The sequence below is a fragment of the Anastrepha obliqua genome, chromosome 1 (genome assembly GCF_027943255.1).
Source record: "Anastrepha obliqua isolate idAnaObli1 chromosome 1, idAnaObli1_1.0, whole genome shotgun sequence".
NCBI lineage: Eukaryota > Metazoa > Arthropoda > Insecta > Diptera > Tephritidae > Anastrepha > Anastrepha obliqua.
This window is the reverse complement of record NC_072892.1, coordinates 61,279,910-61,305,322: the sequence shown is the minus strand read 5'-3', so window position 1 is coordinate 61,305,322 and position 25,413 is coordinate 61,279,910. Positions and strand designations below refer to the sequence as shown.

Below are 25,413 nucleotides of genomic sequence, written 5' to 3'. Positions count from 1 at the left end.
AAAACGTACACACATACACATATAAATGCATTGGATTCGTTTATGTTTAGATATTCACACAAATAATTGTATTTATTTAATTGAAAATTGTTGTTGTTCCAAGTCGTTTATTTTATTATTTTCTTGTTTTGCTATTTAGTTCATAGATGTATTTTAACTTCCATATTGAATTCAATTAATTTTTATTAATTTTTTTTATTTTTCTCTTATAATTTGAAATTTTTGGTTTTTGCTAATGCAGCTTAGTGTTAATTGAATTTGCATTTCCATGCATTTCAATTCATTAATGGAGTTAATATCGCCAATAATAATAATAACACTTCGTTGTAACTTACAAATATGTCACAATTTCTATAATGCTTAGCACATACATACATACATATTACATTACATATTACGTTGCAGTTATTTATTGTAATTATAATTTTATATAGTTTAACTAGCAAATTTACTTAAGATTTTAACTATTCAATAATATTTAAGTACAATATTTATTTTAATTTTAATCGTAATTTTAATTATTTAATTGAATCTCATTATTGTCAATAGTTTTCGATTTATCAAAGTTTTTGGTATAGTTGCCTCGCAGTTATTTTATTGTTTGTCGTTGTTGCGTGCCGGTTTTCGCAATTTTTTATTTACACGTGGCATATTTTATTTGTATTTTGTTGTTTTTTATTTGTTTTGGAAATTTCATAACAGCAAAGAGCATTTTCAATTGTCAACAGCTTTTAAATTTCGTAATTTTTGTTTCAACATTTTATTTTGATTACAAAAACCTTTGGCTTTTTCGTTGCTAAGTGGGCATTAAATAGAAAATAATAATAAAAAACTAGTATGCATAGTTTTTTCTAACATTCTGCAATACTTAGAGGTTACCAATTTTTCGAATTATAAAAATACAATTTTTTAGCATTTTTCACCTACTAATAAAAATTGTTTTTTAGACTATTCAAAAACAGAAAAAAAAAGATAAAAAAAGTTAAGTCAATCCCGAAATTTCGGATCTTATTATTTTTCACCCTTAACGATCGAAAGTCCCCGCTACGGTGACATAGTACTTATGCGATAGAAAACGAAAGATCCGGGGACATGAGAAAAATTCAGTTTTTATTTCATTTATTTATCATCGCTGTAGTTTTATTTAACAAATATTGCAACTTTGTACATCCCTGGTTTGTGGATCATATAAAATTATATATCAAGTAAATATATGGAATTCATAGCTAAATAAATCAGTTTAAATGTTTAGTTTAAGTTTTCATTCTTATAAATGTTTTAGAATTTTTCCTAATTTTCCCTCGGCCGTTAAGGGTTAAACTATGAGGATTAAAATATGAATAGCAAAGCAGTAGCGAGTCCTGAAATTTCCGGATTTCAATATAACTAAACCATCGGGATTACCATGCTTAGACGACGTTTTAACAGATTAGTACAAAAATGAATGAGTAGTAAAAGGGAAGTCAGTCCCGAAATTTCCGAATCTCAATATTTCTAAACTATATATAAAAATTATTTGTATTTTACATTTTCGCATAAAAAAAATTATTTTTTTTTAGAGTATTACAACAAAAAAATTAAAAAAAAATATCAAGAGTTGTCAATCCTGAAATTTTGGGATCTCAATGTAATTAAAATATCGAGACTACCGTGTTTAGATGACTTTTAATCAAAAGAATTAGTAGTAAAAGAGAAGTCAATCCCGAAATTTCGGTATCTCAATGTAATTAAAAAATTGGGACTACCGTTTTTTTTTTTGGATTATAAAAATAACTTTTTTGACGTTTTTCTCTAATTTTTTCTAATATATAAATGTTAGTATTATATTTTTCAGACAGTTACAAAAAAAAAAAAAATTAATACCAAAAGAGAAGTCAACCCCGAAATTCGTGATCTCACACAAAATCGTTACTGAATCTTAGGGATACAAACAGGCCAAAGAGACTGGGATATTGAAGAAGATATTGAAGAAGAGGACAAGATATTGAGGAAGAGGAAACCGTGGAACACATCCTATGTACATACATTGCGCATTGCTACCGAAAGAGGCTTTCCACGCTCGGATTCGCCTTTCTTGACAGCTCTAAAGAGGCCGCACAAAGAGGGTTGCCGAAATTAATAAAATGCCTTCAATACACAGGTTGGTTCAGAGAAGACTCATTAGTGTAAAAGACGAGCTCCAGTGGTACAATGGGACTATTCAGGCTCAAAATGTGTCGGATGACAGCCACTCAACCTCACCTAACCTAAATTCTTCATAATAATAATAAAAATAATAATAATCATAGAATTCAATTACACCAAATTTTTTCGTTCGAAATGATTCTGTAAAAAAAGGTAGCCTCTATATATTTTTATTACACCGTCTATTTCCTCATCATTTTTAACTTAGGGCCATAAGAATTACTTCAAGTCATATTTAAAATATTTATGAAGTTGTTTACTATCGATATGACAACTTACACCAGCTTTAAATATTCAAAATTATTTCATGTTTTAACGATCTATGAAAAGTGGATGTACATTGCATTTGAGTTCAGAAAAAACACTATAAAGACAGTCGGCACTAAAACATTTTTTGGGCGTTTTAATTTTCAAACAGGCCCTAAATCTAATGCTTAAAGCACTAAGTTGGCAACTATGGCTTTACCACTGTCTGCGTTTTTCGAAGAGTGAAACATCCAGCCGTGGCGCTAATCTCGAGTTGTAAAGTTTGAGCTATGCCTTAAGCGTTCATATTTTTATGCAAGAAGGTACACTTTGTTATTCAACCAGGACAATCGCTACCGCCTTAACGAGCAAAATTTGGTGATAGTGTCGCGGTCAGAGAACTCGCTAGACTTAAAGCTGAGGGACAATTTTTGGGTACTTTTTATAAAAGATAGAGGTATATTTTAGCATATAAATCTCGAAAATTCGGGACTGATATTGTTTAACAATATTGACAGGCCTAGTTTATGCATTACAAAAATTTTAAAGTTTGCCAATTTACAATTTCAGATTTAAAAAATTTTCTAGGATTCCCAGCTAGTATTTATGTACATAAACAAAGATAACTAAGTGGTTTGTAAAATATAATTATATTCAATTGCTCGTATAATTTTTATGTGAACTGAAGAATATGTTTTGCTGCTAAAATTTGCATTTTCATTCTTTCAATGTTGTAGTAGTTAACTATTATTAGGCTGCATTGGTTTGTCAATTCTGAAAAGGATATGTTTAACTGGCTTCTTTCATTATTTTCGAAAGAGTTTATATTTTTAGCCTACTATTTTATTACACACATGAAATATTTTTAATACAAAACTAATTTTTAAAATTATTTCTTTTTTTACTCACACTTATTTTCATAGGTTTCTTGAACGGATTACAATTTCACGCACTTCTGCGGCATTACTTTTACACTTCCGAATGGTCATCCTTATTTTTGTAATATTGATATCATTTGTATTTTTTTTAATAATACATTATTTTGAAGATGACTTACATTTGCTGCAGATTTTATTATTTTAATTGATATGGTTTTTCATTAGATTCACGAAAATCGTTAGCCAAATTTGCAGAGGCTTGCGGAGTGCTAAAGAAAGCGGCGGAGAGCATTAGAAAAAACTTATGGAAGCGACGGAGTTAGAGGCAGAAGTAGCAAGCGAGAGAGATAGCAAGAGAGGGCGAGTGTGAGAAAGAAATTAAGAAAGATAAGCTTGACTGGTGGCAAGAAGCTTAGGCTATATAAGTAGTTATGAAAGAATTTTAAGGGACACATTTCCACTGAAAGTCGAGTATCCTATTTCACTGAATTACGGAGTATTCGCTCTTAAGGGGATACCTAAGGGACTGACAAATGTGTTTGATTATGGGAGGTGTCTGCTTGTGAGAAATGTGTAAAAAAAGTTAATGTTTTGGAAACTTATGAAATCCCTAAGGCTTCGATGATTAGGAGACACAGTGCGTATGGAGGTCAGCCCGGGTCGAGGACGTCCAAAGTTTATTCTGCAAACTTGTTTAACTTTCCTCGTCTATAGTATCTACATAATTTTAAGGAATGCGGAAATCGTTCAACTGAAAAGGTAAAAATGGAAATGGCATTCGAAAAAATAGCTCACTACTCTCTCTCTTCCGCAAGTTGCTTGCGTGAAATGTTCATTCACTCTACCTCACCCTCGCTTCCATCCCAATTTGGCGCTAACACTCATATTCAAGTATGAATGGCTTGCGCTCACTGGCGTACGACGGCGATATAGACGGACCCGTCGCGCATGTGCTGCCACCCACGGTTCCTCCGCTGTGCGCACCTGCCCCCTTACTGCCGTAATGCATTTGTGCGAGCAATGCGTAGTTATTACTGGCGATCGCTGAAGCATTCGCGGTCAGCGCATATTTGTGATTGGTCGACGAAGACGACGATGATGAGGAAGCCGATGCTGACGCTGTCGATGAGGCATATGCGGCGTGTGTGCTATCCGATGCACTACCACCACCCCCGCCACCACCACTGCCTGTGCCATAGTAGTTCAGCGCGCTGATGAGCGGCACAGTACTGCTGCTACCGCCACTGGAAGGAGAGGTGGGGTAGTGCGCGGTCGATTGAGCGCGCGTATGTGCGCTAGATAGCATTTGTTGGCGCTGTTGTTGATATGTGCTGGCGCTGTTGCCGGAAAATTTTGTGCTAACCGCATAATCAGGTTGCAATGCAGTGCTAGCGGCTGGGGAAGCCAACTCAATGCCACTTGTAGTTTGTGCGCTACGCACCGCAATGAACGAGTCGAAATTGTCGGATGATGAGGCATTTGAGGCAGTGGAGCTACGGCGCGCATGATAGGTTGTAAGTGGCAGCTGCTTGTGTTGTTGTTGGTGTGTTTGCATATACTTGGCCTGTGTTGGTGCTGTGGTGGCAGATAACAATAATTGTTGTTGTTGGTTGTGTGCCACAGGTTGTGAGACGGACGAATTTGATGAGGAGGAAGTGGACAGCGAAAGCGACGAGCTGACGGAATTCGCAGATTTCTGTTGGTGATGTTGCTGCTGTTGGTGCTGCCGGCGCATGTTGTCCAACATGTAGCGATTACTTGCACCACTGGACAAGGCCGCCTCCATGTTATGTCCGGATTTTCCGCTATGTTTGCTGCCGTCCATAAACAATGCAGCGGCGGCCGCAGTTGGTGCTGGTATCAGCTGCTGATGCTGTTGTTGTTGCAACTTCTGCCTTTCGTGCCGTTGCTGTTGTTGTAAATAAGTGCTTGTTTTTACAAAACCGCTATTTGGCTGTTGCAAATTTGTTGGCGATGTTGCGGCTGTGACAATGGGTAGCGCGGCAAGCGTTGTTGGCGCAGCTGTGGCATTTTTCGCCGCACTTTCAATGTAAACATGCGGTGCAACAATATTATCCTTGCCGCTTGTAGAAACGTAGTGCGTATTTGGCATACTATTGACAGCGCCATGTTCCCCCAACAAAGCTGCTTCGGTTGCTGCGAAATTGTACGCGTCAATATTTTTACCAAGCAAATTAGTTGTAGCGTCTATTGCTGATTTCGTGGAGCCACTAAAGCGTTCGCCGCGTTCGTTGCGTTCTTTAAGCTCCGCCGTTGCCACCGCTTGCACATCCGCTCTAGTATATGCCGCTGTCAACCCATCAAGTTGCCTGCCTTTCATATTTGCTAAATTACCACTCATGTGCGTAACCGCTGTGATTTTATTTGTTGGCGCCAGTGGCAGTTTGGTTTTATCGGCACTTACATCACTTGCGCCTACCTCTTGCGTGGCCGATGCGGCAGCGCCTCCCCCAAAGCCGTAAAATTGGTGCGCATAATAAGCAGCGCGGCTATTGCCTGACATCATATCTACAACGTCTTTATTTCGGTCATTACTGTTGCTTAGATTTTCGCCAAGTAACAGAAATGCGCTATGTCGCAATTCAAATGCGCTACCGCCCGCTTTGCGACCACGCGCGGCGCGTCTGAAGGCGCTACGTGTGATATAACCACTTTCGGTATCGGTGATATCTTCACCTTCAACTCCGCTGCCAGCGCCTACAGCTACGCGTTCATCATCGTAGCCGATTGAGTTCGCTTTACGTGTTTGCCGACCGGATCTCGCGCGATAGAAGTGTTCTAAGTAGCTTTCATAATGGAAGTCTTTGTCACTGCCGTCAACACTCTGCACGTCGTTTGTGATGACAGCGCCAATGTGATTCGCTTCATCATCATCATCATTCACATCAGCGTTGGCATCAAAGCATAGTTCCCTTTGTCGCTGCTTCTGTTGCTGCTGTAAATGCTGATTGAGCGAACGATAGAAATGGCTTTCGGCTAAATTCTCATTATATGCCAGCAGGAAATTGCGCTCATCAGCGGCACCGAGCTGTTGTTGAAACTGCTGTTGATACCAATCAGTGGTGGCGCTCGTCTCCCGACGCTGTTTCGTTGTAGCCAAGTGACGCTCGAGTTCTTGTTGGAAATCTGTGTCTTCCGCTTCGTTGACAAGTATGCGTATGCTGGTATCCAAATTGGCTGCGCGACCGTAATCTACCAACAATGCGGCATCGCCCGCAGCGCCTATAGCGTCGAAATTGCCTTGCTCGTCATCTAAATCATGTTCGCTGCCGACGTTGAAGAAACAAGTGGCCGTCTCACTACTGCCATGGCCTTCGGTCGCTAGCAAAAGATCTGCCGAGCCTTCTAGATCGAGCTTGTTGAAGAAATATTGCGACATCTTTGGGTGTTCGTACCGCAAGCCAGTGCTGCTGCTTGCATCATCTACTAGAGATGGCGTGATCGGCTCAGTAGCACCAGCTGAGCTTGGAGTAACCGGTTCGACCGCCAATGTGGGTCCGCTGAATACCGAAGCATAATCTGAGCTGCTGAGTGAATCAGAGCACCCGCGTCTCACCATCGGCAAAGTGTCAAGATTCTCATAATTATTGGTGGTGGTCGCAGGCGTTGGTCTCTGCTCAGTCGCTGCCATGGATTTTTGCGCCGCCGAGAGACTTCGTTTATGCGCACGTCCAAACAGTGTTTTCGCATCTTGTGGCGATCCACGCTTTTGTTTCGCTTCACTGCTATCCAATTGCTGCTTCTGGCGTTGCAAACGTGCGGCGTTTACGCGCCCTACAGAATTCGCTGATTGTTTGGTGCTGCGCAGTTGCTGATCGAAATTCTCCTCCAAGTATGCATCCAGATAATGCAAATTCTTTGATAAATCGATTTCAGACTTGTAACTCTTATAGATGGTGGCTTGTTGGCGGCCACCACAGCCGCTGCCATTAAGCGCGGCACATTTCGACTCGTAGCTGCTGATGCGCGCGCGATCGCCTATGAAGCGAAAACTGTCATCCTTGGCAAGCGTGCTGAATCCGCTGCCGGTGGCTGCATGCTGATGGTGTCCTGCGGCCTGTTTGAAGTTGCGACACTTATCGCGCAGCTTTTGTAGACCCTGCCGCGTTTTCGCTTGCAGACGTTCAAAATAGGAATGCTTAACCGCACCGCCTCCAGCCCCTGCCGGACTCACAAGCCCGACGCTGAGTTGCGTACCAGAGCTGACATCCAACGCGCTGTGTATACTTTGTGTGCGATTTGGATAGGTGATTTTGAGTTTTTTCATTTGCGGCAGGGCGTTGAGATCGCCCACGGCATCGCAGGCGTTGGATGTGACGATGTGCGTGGTGGCCGGCAAACCGCTTGCTGACTTGTGAATTTTGCGTAGCGAGAGGTTCTTGAAGACGTGTTTTGGTCTGAGTTTGTTAGATTTGGATGCCTCTTTCAATGTCATAGCCGCGGTGGTGCTGACAAAGTCCTGTCGCTCGAAACGGCTTACAGGTATGCCATGCAAGTAGTGCTGACGCGCGCTGATGCTTGTTTGATAGTTGGTTGGTGTGGCGTGTGCGCGTTTAGCACCCGCCGCCGCTTCATTGCTTGCTTCGAAGAGACGTCGTATAGAACGTTCGGAGCGTTGGCGCTTCTTTAGTGGCCGCTGTTGTTGTGAAGCGCTTGAAGCGGCACGTAGACGCGTATTTACGCTTAGCATTAGCACATCGTCGTCATGGAAGATGGAGAAGGGATTCGTGATGACAGTGCTGTTATCCGTTTCGTTGGCGGTGTCGGCGAATGCGCGTTCAGCGGCGACTGCGTCCAGCAAATAACCGCGCGAGCCATGAGTCGCCTCGTCCGTAATACTGCCATCGAGCAACTCTTCGAGACTACTCAACAATATAGGCTTACTTACTACGCTAGCATGCTTATTATCTAATACAACTACAACACTACCATCTGCTGCAGTCAGCTGTACGGCAGTTTCGCCACGTTTTTGTGGCCCATTGGATTGCGCGCTTCTACCCCATAACGCGCGTCCCCCCATACCCGCTAATACAGCACGCGCAAACTGTGCATCAACCCATGCGCCACTACTACCTAAGTCCTCTTCTTCACTCACCAGCTGCCAGTTGAATATGTCTGTGTCGGAGTGCGCTTTGCGTAGGCACCGCTCCGCATACGCCACCGCGCGCATCTCCTTCAAAGAGGTGGACTGTTTGCGAAAACGATAGAAGGGATTATTGATGCTCATCTTTTGCAACAACTCATTACTACCCACCAGCAACTCATCGCCAGCGCTTGAAGCATTGAGAGCTAGCGCGCACGCAAAGTTCGCTTGTATGCTGCCTGCAGGCATTTTCAATCTTGGTGGCAGACTGTCAACCAGCGCTTTGGTGCGCAAGCGGCGCTGACTAAAACGCAGCTTTTGTTGCGTGCGCGTATTGAGTAGCTTATCGTCAGCGCTGGCAAATGAGTGCGGTTCAGTTATATTCAAGAGCAGTTGCTGCTTATCGCTATTGCCGTGCTTAGTGTAGTCTATATTGTTTGTCAGATTATGATCGCGTACGAAATTAGTAGTGGCATTACCGCTAAGTGTACTACCACCACTACTACTATTACCACCTGTGCTGATGCTGGTGCTATTGCTTTTGTTGCCGCTAGTCGACAGATTAGTGTTTTTACTATTCGCTTCATTGTTATCGTTGCTTTGTTCAAATGGCGCACTACTTAGCGCTGCTGCAGTCTGTTGTTGGCATTGCTGCCTTTTAGTGCTCGTTGTATTTGTTTTGGTTTGTCTCTTATTAGCGCTCTCGCTGAAGTCTTTTGCTCTGTCTGCGTCATCACTCTGATAGCTCTGCTGTCTGCTTTGGTTGCAGCCTTTGGCCATAAATTTGTCACACTTGTCATCGTCAGCATCTTCGTCCTTACCATTGTCGTTGTTGTTGTCTGTGTCATTGGCGCTTTCGCTGCCGTCATTCTCATCACCGTCCGCACTAGTTGGCGCGTCTGACTCTGTACACGTTTTTGCGTTCACGTCAGTGGCGTCACGCGCGGCAGTTGTGTTTAATGTATTTGTTGTTGTTGCATTCATATGCAATGTGTTTTGGTTGTTGCTATTGCTATTGCTGTTATTGTTATGGTTGTTATTATGCGAATTGTTGTTGTTGTTACTACTAACGCTAGCTATATTATTTGTCGTGGTAGTTGTTGTGGTTGATGTTATTGTTGTTACTAAAGTAGTTGTTGGTGTAGTGGTGGCATTCGTATTACTACCATTATTTATATTATTATTATGATTCGTATGATTTATATTATTCATTATATTATTATTATTAATTGCCTGCTAGACCCTAGTTGGCGGCTGTAATATCATTGCAGCCATGCGTACCTTCATTGCCTCCGGTGATCCGTGTGCGGATTGCAAATGATGGTGCTGTTGTTGGTGTTGTTGCTGCTGTTGGGCTTGTTGTTGCTGATGTTGTTGTTGCAGTTGTTGTGCTTGTTGTTGCTGTTGATGATGATGAAAGCCAGCTGGCGTGGTATATATAGAGTCACCCTGTGGGCCACTGGTACTGTCCGAACGTGATTTCAAATCAGCTTTTTCACTACGCAGCCACGCCAAACAACACGTGACAGCACAAAGCCAAGCATGAAAGTAGAATAATAAAGAAGAAGAATACAAAAAAATGTTGATTAGTTTTGTTGCGTATTGCGTTTTGTAAGCAAGCCAACCCCTCAAGCCAAATGCGTGCAAATCGCAAAACTTGATGACAAAAACATTTGCGAGAAAATTGGCAACGTATTCAAGAAAAGATGTGAGAAAAAGGAATGTAATAAATAGCTTAGCCAATATAAATGAAAAAACCATGCACGAAAAAAAATATCAACCACAAATATAACACAAACAAAAAAATGGAAACGTAATGAAGGAAAAGAAGGAAAAATGTGGACGGAATACTATTTTTTCGGTAAAATAAATCAAAATAAAGATTTGAACTTAAAAACTGTGATGCAGCTGAACTACTTTAAACCTGCACAAAAAATTATTTTGAAATATAAAAAAGTGCCAAAGAAAGATGGGAGAGTACTCGTTGATGAACTTATGAATAATGGATAGTGTAAAAAGCTGGATGAGGAATTACCACCATACGGCTTTAAACGTGAATATCCTTTGCCAATGCATCTACACTACTTATAACACTGTAATTTTCTACTATTTTTTTCCCAATTATAATAATTTTAATAATTTTTTATGAAAATCTAATTAATTCCAATATAAAACCATATAAATATAAGTGAATCCGAGCTACAAACTTTGTGTAAATTAAAAAAAAAAAAAAACAATTCAGCAAATTTTCATTAAAACTTTCCACATCATCAGAATTTTGGAAAGTTTTCAGGTGTGCAGTTTTATAGCCTATTGAAATTCGAGTTTCAAGTCTCTAAAAATCACGTTAATTTTTGACAATTTTTGGTTACTGATATTTGTTTTCTTCCATATAAAAGAAATATCGCACCTTCGTTATATGGAGGAAATGCACAAGACTATTAGCAAAGTCTAGAGCTTATACGGTTTTTGTTGTAGAATGAATTATGTTTAAAAAAAAAACTACTAAAATTGAGAAATAAATAGTAAAAAACACCTTGTGTTATACGCAGTGTAGATGCTATGGCAAGAGGTACTCAAGTTCAAAGCCGAATGTGCAAAACTTGTACCCAGCATGCCGCAGAGAATTGCTGCTGTTCTCAAAGCAAAGAGTGGACCTACTAAATATTGATGTTTTTAACACTAATTGATTTTATTTGTACAGATTTATTAAAATAATCATGAAGCAATGGATTTACTGCTACATCGTTTCGGTGTGCAATTTATTTCTCGTCTCGGACCAGTAGTTTGGCCACCAAGATCGTGTGAGATCACACCTTTGGACTTTTATTTGTGAGGATGTGTAAAGTCAAAAATCTTTATGGATAAACCAGCTTCGATTGAAGCATTTGAAGCCAACATTGCTAAAGTTATTCACGAGATATCGATCGAAGTCGGCCAGCGAGTCATGTAAAATTGGTGTTTACTGATGGCTGAATTACGGCGCAGTAATGGTCAATATATGAAAGGGATTATATGTAAAAATAAATTTCATGAATGGTTCTACAATATACAAATATAATAAAGATTTCCCAATCAATTTGCTTTTTCGCTGTTTTATTTCAATTTAAAGTCCGATACCTCTAAATTGATCACTCTTTAGTTAGAGGAAAATGATTATCAATGGAATTCGATATGAGACCGAGGCTTTTACGGATTGAGACACTCATATTAGCATTATTTAGACGACGTCAAGAATTCTAGGAAGCTCGTGTTTAAAACTTTTGACTTGAATAGGGTTTAAACTTATAAAATTATTCGCAAAGTATGAATCCATAAATCATAATCTTAATGAATAATTATTATCTACATAGACCCATTCAATGTTTGGTAAATTAGAGTCACCAAGAGTGCAAAATTACAACAAATCACTCTTTGGCATGCTTCGGGGAAGCAAAACACGTTGGCATAAATAAATTGTATCGAAGCGAGATGCCTTGAAGGTGATGAAAATAATTTTGAAGAAAACATATTCATTTCTCATTTTGTAACAAAATTCACCTTACTCTTTGAACACAGTATTGTGATACATTTCTACTTATAAAACTGTTATATATATTTTTTCCTGTGGTTCCTCGGTGGAGCATAGGGCCTCCAGGTAAAAAAAAGGAACAAAACTGATAGATAAATTAGAAAATTTCAAACCACTAATTGCTATATGTTGGAAGATCTTAGCACTGTAGACATGGCCACGGTGAGGCCACAAAATATATTACATGAAATAATAAAAAAAATACATCGTAATAGCTGTATTTCATGTCAACAGATCTTAGACTTTTCAATGCTAATACCCGTAAGCTAAAGCTGGTCATTCAACTCAACCGAAATATTTTCAAGGTATAATTTTAATTAGCAAAGCAACTCAACACAGCAGTTACCCTCCTAAACCTCTTGCAGTCACAAAAACTGTCAAAAAGTGTGGCAACTACAGAAACATGACAACTAACAATGTGTCAGAATAAATTGAATTGAATTGAATTAAATTAAAACGAAACTTTAGCTGTTGCGTAAATGACTAAAAGGTACGACATTGCCGAAATTTATGCTTATGCGGTTTTATGTAAGTGCGTAAGTGTGATTGCTTCACCAAAATATTTCGATTCTCGTAGTGCATGGCCAAGTGAATAAGTGACCCATTGTTATTGTAATAGATAGTCAACGCATGCTTTCGTAATAACAATTTTCGTAATGAATGTGTTGTGGCTGAAATGCCAAAAAGTTTAGCTCAATTCAACACCGTCATGCAGTAGGCACATACACACATACATATAGTATATGTGTGTAGAGAGGTTTAAGTAGTATTTATGAAGCAAATTTGTAAGTCTATAAATAATTCAGAAAGCATAATAATCAGCGTGCTAAATTCATTTGATTTGGTTGCGGGCGAATTGAGACGAAAATAGATTTTGCTTCGAAGGATCGTAGTGAGTGAATCCAGCTCATATCTAATACTAATATCTTCTAATGCATATTTGTAACAGGTTAATGTATATTTGTGCGAAACAAAACATGAGAATATATATTTATATACATATATATTCATAATAGTTTTTAAGTGGTGGGGAAATTGCTATCAATATTGTGAATTTATGCAATTACTTGTACGTATATTCAAGAATAATTGAAAAAAGAAAAAAATAATAATTACTGATATTGCTGATGCTTGCTGTAAGTTATTGTATAGTTTGGTCGCCATATTAACCAACAGCCACAAATGTATTTATATATACAGTGCCTTTCATAACTAAATATATATACTACTGTGGGCAAAAAGTAAGGTGAATTTATTTGTCAAACTTCGCGGGATTAAAATTTAGTTATTTTTTTCATGAGTTGGCAGCACTGTTAATAACATCTGGGCCAACTTTCATGTGAATGTCATTATCAGTAATATATTTACGCTTGTGTTTACCAAACGACCAAGAGTGCATTTTTCGATTTTTACAATGTCTGATTTGATTGAGCAGAGAAGTGCCATCAAATTTTGTTTACGGAATGAAATTTCGGCTGCGGAAACGTTTAGCATGTTACAGAAGGCATTTGGTGATTCGACCATGTCACAGAAAAATGTTTATAAGTGGTACAAAGACTTCAAAGAGGGTCGAGAGCGTGTTGATGACTTGGAGCGCTCCAGACGACCATCGACGTCAACTGATGACCAACACGTGAATAAAGTGAAGTGAGTTAGTGCTCAAAAATCGTCGGTTGACTGTTAAAGACCTTACAGATATGATCGGAATATCAGAAGGATCTGTGAAAACCATTTTGAAAGACCATTTGGGCCTACGAAAAGTCAAATCTCCTTTGGTACCGAAAACACTCAATTTCTTGGAAAAAAGTCGTCGTGTTGATGTGTGTGAAACAATGCTTTCAGTCTATCAAGACAAGCTCAAATGCATCATTACGAGAGATGAGACTTGGATTTATGCTTACGACCCTGAAACAACCGACCAATCAAGCGAATATCGTACTAAAGGCGAGGCTAGACCGAAAAGAGCATGTCAAAGTCGTTCAAAAATAAAGGTCATGATGACAGTTTTTTTCGATTTTCGTGGTGTGGTGCACTATGAATTCCTTCCACCTGGCCAAACTGTTAATAAGGAATGTTATTTGAGCGTTAGGCGTCATTTACGTGAAGCAATTCGTCTAAAAAGACCAGAATTATGGGCCAACAACTCTTGGTTTTTGCATCACGATAATGCACCGTCTCACACTGGACTCGTTCTTCGTGACCATTTCGCCAAAAATTCCATGCATATCGTCCCGCAACCATCGTATTCGCCTGATTTGGCTCCGTGTGACTTCTGACTATTCCCAAAACTCAAGAGACCACTGCGGGGAACGCGTTTCGAGTCGATTGAGGAGATAAAAGCTGAATCGAAGAAGGTGCTGATGGCTATACCGGAAATGGACTATTTGGCATGTTTCGGGGATTGCAAAAATCGTTGGCATAAGTGTATTTCATCGAGGGGTTTATTTTGAAGGGGATGAAATTGATTTATAAGAATAAATAAAGATTTTTCATTTTACAACCAAATTCGCCTTACTTTTTGCCCACATATATATATATAATACACCCGTACACACCCTCTTTGGGTGTTTGGCCGAGCTCCTCCTCCTATATATGGTGTGCGTCTTGATGTTCATCCACAAATGGATGGACCTACAGTTTCAAGCCGACTCCGAACGGCAGATATTTTTTATGAGGAGCTTTTTCATGGCAGAAATACACTCGGAGGTTTGCCATTGCCTGCCGAGGGGCGACCGCTGTTAGAAAAAACTTTTTCTTAATTTTGATATTTCACAGAGATTTGAACCGACGTTCTCTCTCTGAATTCGGAATGGCAGTCACGCGCCAACTCATTGGTCACGGCCGCCGCCGTTTCATAACTAAAGCACGGAGATTTATGGACAAGTTTTCATAATTTATTTGCTTTTTATATATATTAGTTTCAATAATTTTTAAACTAATTAATTTTATTAATTTTGAATATTAATAATAATTTTAAATATTAATATTAATTTTAAAAATTTAAAACATAATTAATTCTCGTACTAAAACTTCAAAAATCAAAGTCTCAAACTATTTAATCAGAATGTTTGGAACAATTTTCGCTATGCCGTTTTAAAGTCCATCGAATTTTAGTATATATAATAAATTTGAATAAATTTATAATTAAATAAGTTTATAATAAATTAAAAAAAATTTTAATAAATTATTTTTATTTTTATATTTAGAAAAATTTATAATAAATTTAAATAAATTCATAAAAAATTTTTGGTGTTATAAAGTTCGAGTTTTGAGAATCGAGCATTGATTTTTGAACTTTTTTATTGCTGACGGTATTGAACGTTTTCTATCATATAAAAAATATGTCGCGCAATTGTTATATAGATAGGCGCGCAATCAGAATTTTCTTGCGCTCAATGATATCAAAAAGTATTAAAAAAAAACATATTTTCAATGAAAACAAATTAAATCAAAATCACAATGGAACAAATGATTAAATTTAGTCTCATGAAAATAAAAACAACTATAATTTGATTACGAATGGCCGCTTGTTTTCAGCAGCTTATTTCTAAAATTAATTCCATCATGGCGATTCGAGTTAGAGAGGTGTGCTGCCCAATTCAACTGCTCTTATGACATCGTACTCCTTAACTTGCACTCTCTCTCACTTGATTAAGGTCAAAAATTTTACATTTGTGTTTAAGTCAAATTTGTTTTCAGACCAAAAAACAAATTCCAATAATTTAATTACCAAACATACACACATTTTTTTTGCTTAACTTTTAGTGTTTTTAATACAAGGTGGTGCAAATTAATCATTCAATTGTGTTGTTGAAAAAAGTTTTTACTAAATAAAAAAATGTCTTTGATAGACGGAAATCTTTATTTTCACTGCAGCTGTCTATTTCACAAATATGATTGACGTACGATGGCATTTTCAACAATTATAAATCGTTCCGACATCAATAGAATGTTCCCAGACTGAAATCCACAAGTATCTCGCTGAAGAGAACGGCGAAAAGAAACATGGAGACGAAGCCTTTACGACGAATTCACAACATCTGACGAATCGCTCACTCGGGCGTAGATAAAGCCAAAAGCTGCAAATCGACCTCAATGGAATTTATTTGTATCGGCACTTTGCGCCCTCAGATGGCGCATAGCAAATAATAATATAGGGCGATTAGTTTTGTGCCACCCTGTAGAAGATATTTACTTTTCTTTTTTAACTTAATACTAATAATTTAATAATAATAAAAAAAAAAAAAAAATACATTAAATAAAATAAAAATTAAGAACCGAAGCCCTTCCATAGAAACATTTTTTTCAGTTATGAATCAAACTAACATCCAGTTTGCTGGTATTTTCTTCCAAATAAAATACATCCGAGCATCTGCTTTACATGCAAATATGGAAGAAAATGTTCAACATCATATGAATTTCTCAGGCAGCTTAGTTTTAAATATCCAACAAAGCTCTTTGTGTTCAAAATTTATTTTATCTCCATGCACTAATCGTTCTCATACTTTTGGAGTATAATCAGACCTAACAAAAAAATAGTTATATTGAGTTTTCATCTCAAAGATCTGCTCAAATCTGCCGTTGATGCTCTGTACTGTTAGTTTCTATTGCCTTTTTATGGGTGATGGTATTAGTCTGTATGTTGTACTGATGCATGAAATTTTATAACTATTTTTAAGTGGTTACTATCATCCAGAATTTTCAAAAAATCGATTTTTTTACAAATTATTATTCTTTAGAGTTTTAGGCTAATTTCTGTGCAAGTCGATTGTAAAAATTCCCCATAGATACAAAGTTGTGGTAGAAAATGTAACTGCCCGACGAGAGTTTGATGCGCACAGGTTGCTGTCCTTCGTTAGAGGCGCGCGACCTCGAGCGAAATGCACTTGAAAGTTTAAACTCGCTTTTCTCGAAACTATTTTCTGCATGATAACTCATACAGTTTTTAATATTTTTTGATGCGGTTTTTTTTAATATTCGAAAGGGTTTTTTTTTAATATTCGAAAGGGGTTTCTTTATAGCTGCGAGCCGGATTTTTGATAATTTTATAAAAAAAATTTATAAACATAATTAAAGTGTGACATTTATGACGTAAAACGCATATCTTTTTTTAAAATGCCTTAAATTGCTAAATTTTTCAAAATTCAAAAATTCGGCTCAACAACTTTATTTTACAAGAATTTTTTTACTTTTTACAGATCCATCAACATTTCAAGGAGAAATGATGCAGACCGTAGAGCAACTTTTTTCATTGTACTTTGGGTCACGTGATTTTTTATGTAGTAATTTTTGTAAAGAAAAATTAAAATAAATTTTTTTATAAAGTGTAACAGTTTTTTATATTTATTTCTATTGTTATTCCCTCTAAAAAAGTTTTTCGCTTAGCGCATTTTTGACGCTGCTGGACGTATGTAACCCTTTAAATTTTATCTTTGTCCCATTATCTTTATCTTTATTTTGTAATTCTAGCCTCCATTGTTCTTCAACCAAATATTCAATAAAATTAAATATAATAAAAATGAAAAGATAAAATAAAATTGAGTGAGTTATTCTCTTATACTAAAATTGAATGGGCTATAAAAGGCTATAAAACTGCATATCCAGAAATTTTCTAGAAAGTCTGTTTAAAAGGTTAAAAATTGATGACAATATTCGGTTTGTAATTTGTTAAATTTTCGTGAATTTTATACAATGACTGGAACTTTGATTTACATAATAAGGTTTTTGCTATATCATGAACTGTATTTTTATAAAAAATTAACGAAAAAAATGTAGCACAAAAAATATTGGGAATACGATGAAGTGACTTAATTATGTGAGAAAAAATGTACCAAAATACGAGTATAAGTGGATATGGTATGCACATACATACATACATATTACTAAAAAAAATCAAAATTTTTTCGTATTGTGTCATTACAGTAATGGCAAAGTGAGGAGTTATTTTATATATAATATATATTTGTATATCGTAGATATTTTTAGAGTGCAAGACACAAAATTTTTGAATGTCTATTTTTTACATTTTTCAGCGTAAGCAAAAGATAAACACGACCGTGTTGTAAATTTCTGACAAAATGGATACACGTTCTCCCCCCTAACATACGAGTAGGGTATTTCTGGCAACCAATTATATAATATTAGAAAATCATAAGCGCATAAGGTTGTGAACATGAAATTAGCAGTGCCCTTTAAAAATTATTTTCAAGTCATTTATTTTTTTTTCCTATAAATTTTACAAAAAAAAAAAAAAAACTTCAATACCAAATATCTATGAACAGTTAAGGGATTTCAGATGTGTAGAGTTTATCTGATTAAATTTGACAATTACGTGAATAACGGTTCTTTATTGGCGCCGTTATGTTTTTAAGTGCAATATTGCAATAGTAGTGCCTTTAGTTTTTCAAGGTTATGCAGGGAATGTGAATAAAATTTTGCACAGTTTGAGACGAAAGCACTTTATTATTTTTTATTTATATTTTTTTTTAATTCTGGTGAGTGTCTTGCAAATATTTCTTATGCTTTGATTTTAGTGGGTCGAACGAAACACTGCACCACAGAACAACAAAAGCAGATTCTGAAATTGAGAGCAGATGTTAATATAATATTATTTCATGTTCAAAAATTTCAAAAAATGATTTCAAATGCAATCAATTTTGTGGAAAAGCCGGAAAAAAGAGGTGGACAACGAAAAACTTCCCTGCAAGACACTCACAGAATTGAAAGGTGGCCCAAAGAGAATCGCCAGAAGTCAGTATGTATAGGTACAAATTCGAAAAGAGGTGAACTTAAATGCTTCTGACATAACTGTAAGTAGAAGACTATGGGACGCTGGATTAGCAGTATGCAGCTATGAAAATTGAAATTAAAAAGGGCTATACACAATACCAAGCCGAGTAACAATCAACAACTTTGGGAAATTGTTAAAGATGCCTGGCTGAAGATTACGAAGCAGCGATGTGAACACTATGAGGATGGAAGGATGCCCCCAAAGCGGTGTTCTTTCTCCGCTATTGTGATGCTTCGTCGAAAGCTCTCTACTAGGGGAGATGCACGGACTCGGTTTTGATATCCAACGGACGATCTGCAAAATCCCTAAGGAGGCTTTGCATGAAGGTGCAGAGGATTTTGGACAAAAGCGATACCTGGTGCCTGAGACAAGGTCTTACCGTCAATCCGAACAAAACCACCATAGTCTTGTTTACGAGAAAACGGAAATTGGATGAACTTAGTTTTCCAACACTAAAAGGTGTGACACTTGGTCTTTCCGATGAAGTTAAATAAATATCTAAGAATAATCTTGGATAAGAAGCTGACTTGGGAGACACACGTTTCATTGAAGGTGAATCACGTGTTAAGGATTTTTCAGCAACGCCGCAAAGCCTTTGGTAAAACCCAGGATCTGAGACCTGCTGTGGTCCTATGGATATACACAGCACTTATCACACCAATCATCACTTACGCCTCTGTGGTTTGGTGGCGACGGAGAATGGTTAAGTACACTCTCCGGGAACTATAGAGGCTACAAAGAAGTGTATGTTTATGCATTACGGGTGCCATGAGTACAACCTCTGGCGATGCCCTAAATGCTATGTTTGATTTGCTCCTCTTGGATCTTAAGATACAACAGGAAGCAATAAAAGCAATGTGAAGACGGAACTTCGGGGCACAGAGAAAGCTTTAAGTTGCTATCTGAGCAGTAAGAACTATTTTTGGCACCTAAAGACGACCTGATACCCACAGTTTCATTTGAAAGGAAATTTGATGTCAATGAGTAATCCAAGGTGCATTCAAAAAAGTTGTACGTATATTTTCTTTACCGATGGTTCGAAGAATGAAAAAAGGTTCTACTTAAATGTTAGTAATAAGTATCACTATGCTATGGGTGAAATGGCAACTGTTTTCCAAAGGGAAATTTTTGCCATCCTGAAAGTACCCGAATGGATAATCGAGTGGAGATGAAGCAGGAAACAGATTGGAGTTTTCAGTGACAGTCAGGCTGCATTGAAGGCCTCGGAGAACGTGAAGTAAACGAAATTGCCGATGAATTGGCCAACAGTGGATCAGCGGTTCCTCCACAAGAGCCAGAGCCAATAATCGGAATTAGTAACGCAGGAATCATGAATTGGATAAGAGATAATGTAGGCAATCTACATAAAGAGCGATGGTCCGGTCTAGAACGCTGCAGAACTGCAAAGTGTTTTGTGACAAGTCCGAACAGAAAAACTGTCAAACTTTCTACTAAAACTTGGAAGGAAAGACGTTCGGTAGATGGTCGGTATTATTACAGGACACAACCCATGGGGTCAGCATATGACCACCAATGGAATCATTGAGAACCCAATGTGCCTGTCTTGCTTGGAGGAAGCGGATATCACTGAGCTACGAGTTTTGGGTTCCGATGTCGTGCGATCGAGTATATTCGTTCTCTAAAACTGGATGATATTTACAGATTTACAAAAGAATCTGGAAAATTCTCACAGGACTAACTACCTCTGTATTTGTCTCTATTCTTTCCTATCTCTTGCTCTGATATTTTTCTCCTTTCCTCCTAGATAGAGAGGGTAGATAGTCACCCTCTTTTCAGAGCTCTAAATACAATGGGTTTTTTAGCCTGAGTGTGTTAGGAGCCATCAAATCTCCTGGTGCTCCTTGGCTCGACCAAATCAAATTTCAATTTCAATGTGAGGTGAATTCAATGTACTCTCGCTGTGCTGCCGTAATAAAAAATTTGGAAAAGTCAACTAAATATTAGTTACAACTTTGTATTTGGACACTTTGTCTATGCAGTTTTTTTTAATTTTTTTTTTATAAACTTGTTCAGAATGCGTTACTTACATTTATGATCACTGCTACTTTAATGCCAACACTGAATTTCTGTCTTTTGTTATAAAAAGTTTTGTTTTTCGTTATAGAACTGATTTAAAAAATGGAATAATATTTCAAAACAATAATAAAAACTTTCCAATCGTTTCGTAGATTAGAATTTTTTTGAAAAAATCTAAGTTTTTTTGGTACTGCTATTTTCGTGTTCGCAACTGTACATTGTCCTATGCTTAGGAATATCTGTAAATATGAATAGCAACGTGTCAAAACATTTTTGCTTTTTTTTGGAGTCTAATCTTGCCATTTTTTTCTACTAGAATATCGGTACTCATAGCTTGCACACACACGCACACGCTCACACATCCCAATTTACACCGATGAGTTGTTGCTATTGTGTAAACACTAAGTAAATTTCAAATTGCAGCTGTTGCACCAAAATGGCATAGCAGCAAAGGATTCGAGTAGCAAAGGATGCGCGTTCATATGTTTGCATGTAATTGTATGTACAAAAGTGTCTACCGTTGCAAGCTTACCTGTCTTTATCTGATGATTTATAGCCGGAACTACCTGTAAGCAGAAATAAAAATGTGAGCGAAAAATGGCAAAAAAATACAAGAAATATAGAAATGAAAAATTAAGAGAGAGGAAGAGAGAAAAAAGAAAGATGTTAAATTGTTTTTAGTAAAATTTGCATAAAAATTCAATGTATTATGACAGTAGAAATATAAGAAAAAACTAATAAATATGCACATATTAATATGTTGTAAAATGTTGTAAAAATTAGCTGTTAGCTATTGCCGGCTGCCTCTCCTATCAGAAGCACACATACATTCATTTACATGTGTATTATATTTATATATATTGTATATATGTATGTAGGTATGTGTGTATTCGCATATCTTTGGTGATGGATGAGTGCAATGCGGAAATGGTTCGCAGCATGGAAAAGTGTGTGTGAATGTATGGAAAAGGGTAGATGGTTGGTAGAATGTTTCTTTTTCATAAAAATTTGCACCAAAATTTAAGTGGAAGAACGTTTCCGAGGCAGATTATTTTTCAACTTGTGTATTAATGCTGGTATATATTATATATTTTTCGGATATCAGTGAAACGCTCTATGTAGCTAAAATAAGCAAATATAATTTTATTTCGATACATACAGTAATGGACAAAAGTTTACATACACCTGGATATAAGTTTGGGGAAAAAGAAATCCATTATATTTGTGTAGAATTCAAAACTTTATTTAAGATGCTTCGCATTGTCCGATTTGGCTCAAATATGCATCGTTTGGTTGTCTAATTTGTTGAACTTTTTAAAGGTCGCTTCATAATGCCTCTCTCACAGAAGTTTTGGTCCTTATTGGCGAGAAACTCTAGTAATCGATTTTTACAATCTTCTCTTAATACAAATTTCTTAGCACTCAGAAAGTTTTGCAATGGGAGAAAAAGGTGGTAATCGCTTGGTACCATGTCCGGACTATATCCGGACGCAATAAAACTTCCCAACTAAGCCCCCCGGAGTTTTTAGCTAGTCCTTATCTAACACAGTACATCTTATCTTGGCCGATTCCGGCCATTTCTGGTCAATCGCAAGCTTCAAATGGTCCAGTTTTAGAGATCTGAATTTAGTGTTTGGCCATACGGAAGCAACTCATAATAAATGATTCCTTTCAAGTCCCACCAAATACACAGTAGAACTTTCCTTGCCGTTAGTTCTGGTTTGTCCACCATTTCAGCTGCTTCCCCACCTCTTGATCACGATCCCTTTCGCTCAATATTGTCGATTGCTCATCCCTAGTTACCATCGGTTTAAGAACTGGGCCGATTTCATTCCGCTTGGCCAAGGTTTCGCAGATGGAAATTCGATCCATCATGTTTCTTGGTGTTAATTGGTGTGGCAACCAAACAACGAGCTTCTTTTTGAGACCAGATTTGCGCAAACGGCTTAAAATTGTTTTATGGTCGATCTTTAGCTTCTGGGTGATGTTACGACTACTGACATACCAGTCAACTTCGATTATGTCTGTGATTTTATCGACATTTTCGGCGACGGGCCAGCCTTTCGAAGGTGCATCTTTAATATAAAAAATTTCCGGAACGGAATCGACGACTCCAAAATTGCACGTAATTAGCTGTTACAGTATTGGCCCCATAACCACTATTCACAATTTTAGCGGCCTGATTGCATTAACGCCTTTACGCATTTATCAAAGAAAAACTGAAAAATATACCTAATTTTCTTTTTGTTGACTTCCAATGTTAACACCCTCAACTAACAACTCACAACGGAATGGAACCAAAAAAACAAAAACAGCAAGATAATTTTTGTAGTATGAAATGCCATCTTGATAACGAGCATAAACTGTAAATTGTTTGATCGATGCTTTATAAAATATCGATCACTACATCCATCTACCGAGAAAATAATAGATTTCTTTTTCCCAAACTAATATATGTATACTTGGACCACCGTTAGCAGCAATAAACGCTTGAAGCCGACGTAGCATCGAGACAACTAAATTGCAGACGTGTCAAGTTTCTATTATGCGCTCTTTGACAGGAACGCTAGAAAGCTTGTTTTTTCAAATTTACAGAGAAAGTGCTCAACAGTCTGCATCTCTGAAGGGCCCTCACAAATTCTTCAATGGGGATTAAATGGTAAACCTAGTATTTCTGCGCATGTGCCTAATCGTCCAATGACCACAGCTACGAGCTTGGAAACTGAATGGCGTGGAGTCCCCATTACTTTAAGAGTCCTGCGCCTATTGGGGTGAGTTGATTAATTTTGGATTTCTTGCAGTTAGGAATTAATTTTATGAGTTTTTAACATTTTCTGGCTTATAGATATGCCCTTTTTGTAAACTTATGCAATTTTTGTCGAAAAGAACCTTCCACAAAAGATCAGCTTTAAAATACAAGAAATTCTGTGCAAATCGGAGTATTCTGTCCATAGTTGTTAGCGAACAAGTGTGCATATTTTTTAACTTTATTTTATAAAATATAGATATATGCACATTTCTACCTAAAAATGCCTTAAACTCACAACTTATAATTTTGATAAATAAATAAAAGTACCAAATTCCGTATACCCCCAATACGCTGAGCCATTTAATAGCGCTTCACTTTCAAAGGTCGAATTGAGTTCATCGATACCTCGCAGTTATATGTACAAAAACGTGCAATGGGTATAAATAAAACTTCGACTGATACCTTTCGTTTTCTCCATTGAATACTCATATTTTTGGAGTTAAATTAAACTTTAACAGCAACGTCAGCATTCAAAAAAAAAAAAAAAACAAATACCTAAACTCGGTGTGTTTGAAATTTGAGCAGCAGCAGCACGCGCTTGCTATGTTTACGCTGAGGCTGTGGATTCTTTGCTATAGTCGCTGTTGTCAAATTCACAGCTTGATTGACAGCTAAGGAATTAGTGTTGGTATTTCGATCGATATGCCTCACGGGAGACGTCAACCTTTCACAACAGCAGAATGCAAAGGACGCTAAATATAGTCAGTTAAGGCCCTAAAAGATAGCGAATACCAATTGAGGGGAACGCAGGGATTGAGGTGCGCTGTTGATGTTATCTGCCAAACTTGACACAAAAGGTTGCACGCCTAAAACTAAAAAAAAAAAAAAAAAAAACAAGAAGCAAATTAACACAAATACCAAAAATAGTACAATACTGCAACAAAAAAAGAACCCGGAAGCTAAATGCGGAAATGGAAAAAGACTAAAATAATTTATCACCGAATCATTCAGAAATTTGGTTAAGCGCGTTTTGAAAATCCCCTAGAGCATGCCAAAGTTCAAGAGCTGGTGTTTGCACATGATGTACAAACAGAATTGTTTGGGGAAATTTATTTTAATTGGTAAATAAAAGTCAGCACTAAAGGATTTTGTGAGAATCAGAAGGCTAAATATTCATCCTGCGCTTCTGACTGCATTCTTTAAGCGATTGGACTACTTAGTTGGCGCTCCACAATCTTCACTTTCTCCTCGTTTATGCAGCTGTGACAGAAGTCATAAGAGAGAAAACCCATACGTTTCCCTTGTGCTCTTATTAGGCAGTGCCCGGGAATGATATCAACCACTGTAGTAATCGAAGGTCGGTTTAGATTGATGAGTGATCTATCTAATTAACTCACGAATAGGCTCCGTTCTCTTTCTCAAAACTTTTCTTGAACAGAGCTTTCTTGAGAATAAAATGATGTTAAGATACTGCGCAGATTTAACCGACTGATTTTCAGATCAGTTCGCCTCCTAGCCAGCTCATGTGCAATTTTATTTCCTGAAATACTTCTGTGTGTAGCTTACTCAGACAATATGCGCGATGCACTGCTTAGCTAACTTATTTAGAATAGCTCAATATTCCACTCTAGTTTGCAATGAAGTATTTTTGCACTGTAGAGATTTTATGGCAGCTCGACTGCCAGATTTCATAGCGATCGGTTGTGCTACCACGGATGAGTCTCTGACCTTCAACGCAGTGTAATTTATAGTAATTAGTTAATTTTGAAAGACACTGCAATAGTCAGGTAGCCTTCAGCTTAGGTGCAGTTGCAGCATTTTTGAATGAATGTCACTTTTTCTTCTTGACTGACG

General features: G+C 37.3%; 2 protein-coding genes across 2 annotated transcripts in view; both read right to left on the bottom strand.

The window, feature by feature from the left end:
• The window catches only part of LOC129253191 (irregular chiasm C-roughest protein-like), a 215,594-nt gene that overhangs the window by 64,144 nt on the left and 126,037 nt on the right, over positions 1-25,413 (bottom strand). The window contains exons 13-14 of the mRNA XM_054891468.1: positions 21,343-21,376; positions 9,694-9,910 (exon numbers count right to left, since the gene is read on the bottom strand). Of these exons, the coding sequence (XP_054747443.1) occupies positions 9,694-9,910; positions 21,343-21,376 (251 nt within the window). The remainder of the gene's footprint in view (positions 1-9,693; positions 9,911-21,342; positions 21,377-25,413) is intronic.
• On the bottom strand, positions 1,943-9,677 carry LOC129240909 (pneumococcal serine-rich repeat protein-like). The gene is made up of 2 exons (XM_054876985.1): positions 3,340-9,677; positions 1,943-3,204 (listed from the first exon to the last, which is right to left on the bottom strand). The coding sequence occupies exon 1, from the start codon at positions 9,622-9,624 to the stop codon at positions 4,183-4,185; it is 5,442 nt and encodes a 1,813-aa protein (XP_054732960.1). The 5' UTR covers positions 9,625-9,677; the 3' UTR covers positions 1,943-3,204; positions 3,340-4,182.

Bases quoted from the DNA above. Each gene is read 5' to 3' on its own strand.
- LOC129240909 (XM_054876985.1), bottom strand. From the start codon at position 9,624: ATGAATAATATAAATCATACGAATCATAATAATAATATAAATAATGGT.